This window comes from Miscanthus floridulus, chromosome 16 (genome assembly GCF_019320115.1).
Source record: "Miscanthus floridulus cultivar M001 chromosome 16, ASM1932011v1, whole genome shotgun sequence".
Classification (NCBI taxonomy): Eukaryota; Viridiplantae; Streptophyta; class Magnoliopsida; order Poales; family Poaceae; genus Miscanthus; species Miscanthus floridulus.
This window is the reverse complement of record NC_089595.1, coordinates 109,709,337-109,710,934: the sequence shown is the minus strand read 5'-3', so window position 1 is coordinate 109,710,934 and position 1,598 is coordinate 109,709,337. Positions and strand designations below refer to the sequence as shown.

The following is a 1,598-nucleotide window of genomic DNA, read 5'->3' as shown; positions in this document are numbered from 1 at the left end:
GGCGGCACGGCCGAGGCACGTGGTGGTGCCGGTCGTGGACGCGCCGGAGGATGGCGACAGCAGCCAGGAGCAGGAGGCCTGGCCCGAGTGCCGCGTGGAGCCGGCCGGCCACGGCGAGGACGGCGCGGTCTGGGTGAGGATGATCGTGATGAAGAGGAAGGACATCGCGCAGCTGGTGGCGAGGCTGGAGCAGCACGGCACCGAGGAGAGGAACGCCGCTGCCGGGATGGATGAGGTCGTCAGTGTTGGAGGTAACAGAGAAATAATCAGCCGGGGCAACTCTCCTAGGCGACTGCATTACAATATATAGAGGATAAGTACTGCATTGATTACATATAGCTCACTAGAGCTTTAACTAGACAGAATAGCTGCCTGGGTACCCGCACAACTCTTGGGCTACCCAAGGACTTAATGACATAGATTGACTAAAAACTTAAATACACTAAATATGCCTGGGAAGCAGGGCTTACAGCTACAGTTCTCCCCCTAAGACCTGCTTCAACCCTTCTTGATCTGCTTGATGCCAATTCTGCTTCTCATATCTTCAAGCTTGGCCTTGCCCAAAGCCTTAGTGAGAATGTCTGCCAATTGATCAGCTGTAGGGATGTACTCAGTCCTGATGCTGCCTTCTTCAATACAATCCCTGATAAAATGTTGCTTAACTTTGATATGTTTGCTCCTATCATGGAAGACAGGGTTCTTAGCAAGTGCAATTGCAGACTTGTTGTCAACCCTCAGTTCCACAGTCTCCACCTTTCTTCCCAACAAATCAGCCAACAATCTTGACAGCCACAGGGCTTGTGTTGCTGCTGAAGTCATAGCCACATATTCAGCCTCATAACTAGACAAAGCCACCACCCTCTGCTTGATAGATTGCCAGCTGACCAAGCTGTTGCCAAAGAAGAACAGACAACCTGTTGTGCTTTTGCTGGAGTCAATATCACCGGCTAGGTCTGAATCATAGTAGCCCACAAACCTAGCAGAATTTGGGGCTCTTTTTAACTGCAGACCATAGTCCAATGTTCCAGCCAAGTACCTCAGCACCCTCTTGACTGCTTGCTGGTGCTCAGTGGTCGGTTTCTCCAAGAATCTGCTCACATAGCCCACTGAGAAAGCCAAATCAGGCCTGGTATGAACCAGGTATCTCAAGCTTCCAACCAGCCTCCTATACCGAGTTGGATCCACCTCCTTGGCAGTGCTATGCTTGCTGAGCTTTAGGCGCTCTTCCATTGGTGTAGCTGCTGGATTGCAATCAGACATGCCTCCCAGTTCTAGGATTTTCTTGGCATAGTGAGTCTACCTCATGGTGGTCCCATTCTTGCCTTGCTGCACTTCAATGCCAAGGTAGAAACTGAGCAAACCCAAGTCACTCATCTCAAAGGTGGATTTCATCCTTTCCTTGAAAGCCTTTACTTCATCTTTGACTGCTCCAGTGATGATCAGATCATCAACATAGACCCCAACCAGCAACACTGAGCCCTCTGAACCTTTCCTATAAATTGCTGCTTCATGTTTGCTCTGTTTGAACCCCATTTCCTTCAGAGTAGAGTCCAACTTAGCGTTCCACGCCCTGGGTGCCTGCTTCAGCCCATACAAAG

The 1,598-nt window shown here is 50.3% G+C and overlaps 1 protein-coding gene across 1 annotated transcript; it reads right to left on the bottom strand.

Annotated features, from left to right (window-relative positions):
• Positions 1-498: 498 nt before the first annotated feature.
• On the bottom strand, positions 499-1,260 carry LOC136511256 (secreted RxLR effector protein 161-like). The gene has a single exon (XM_066505393.1). The coding sequence runs from the start codon at positions 1,258-1,260 to the stop codon at positions 499-501; it is 762 nt and encodes a 253-aa protein (XP_066361490.1).
• Positions 1,261-1,598: the final 338 nt, after the last annotated feature.

Excerpts from the sequence above, each read along its gene's own strand:
- LOC136511256 (XM_066505393.1), bottom strand. The coding sequence starts at position 1,260 with ATGTCTGATTGCAATCCAGCAGCTACACCAATGGAAGAGCGCCTAAAG.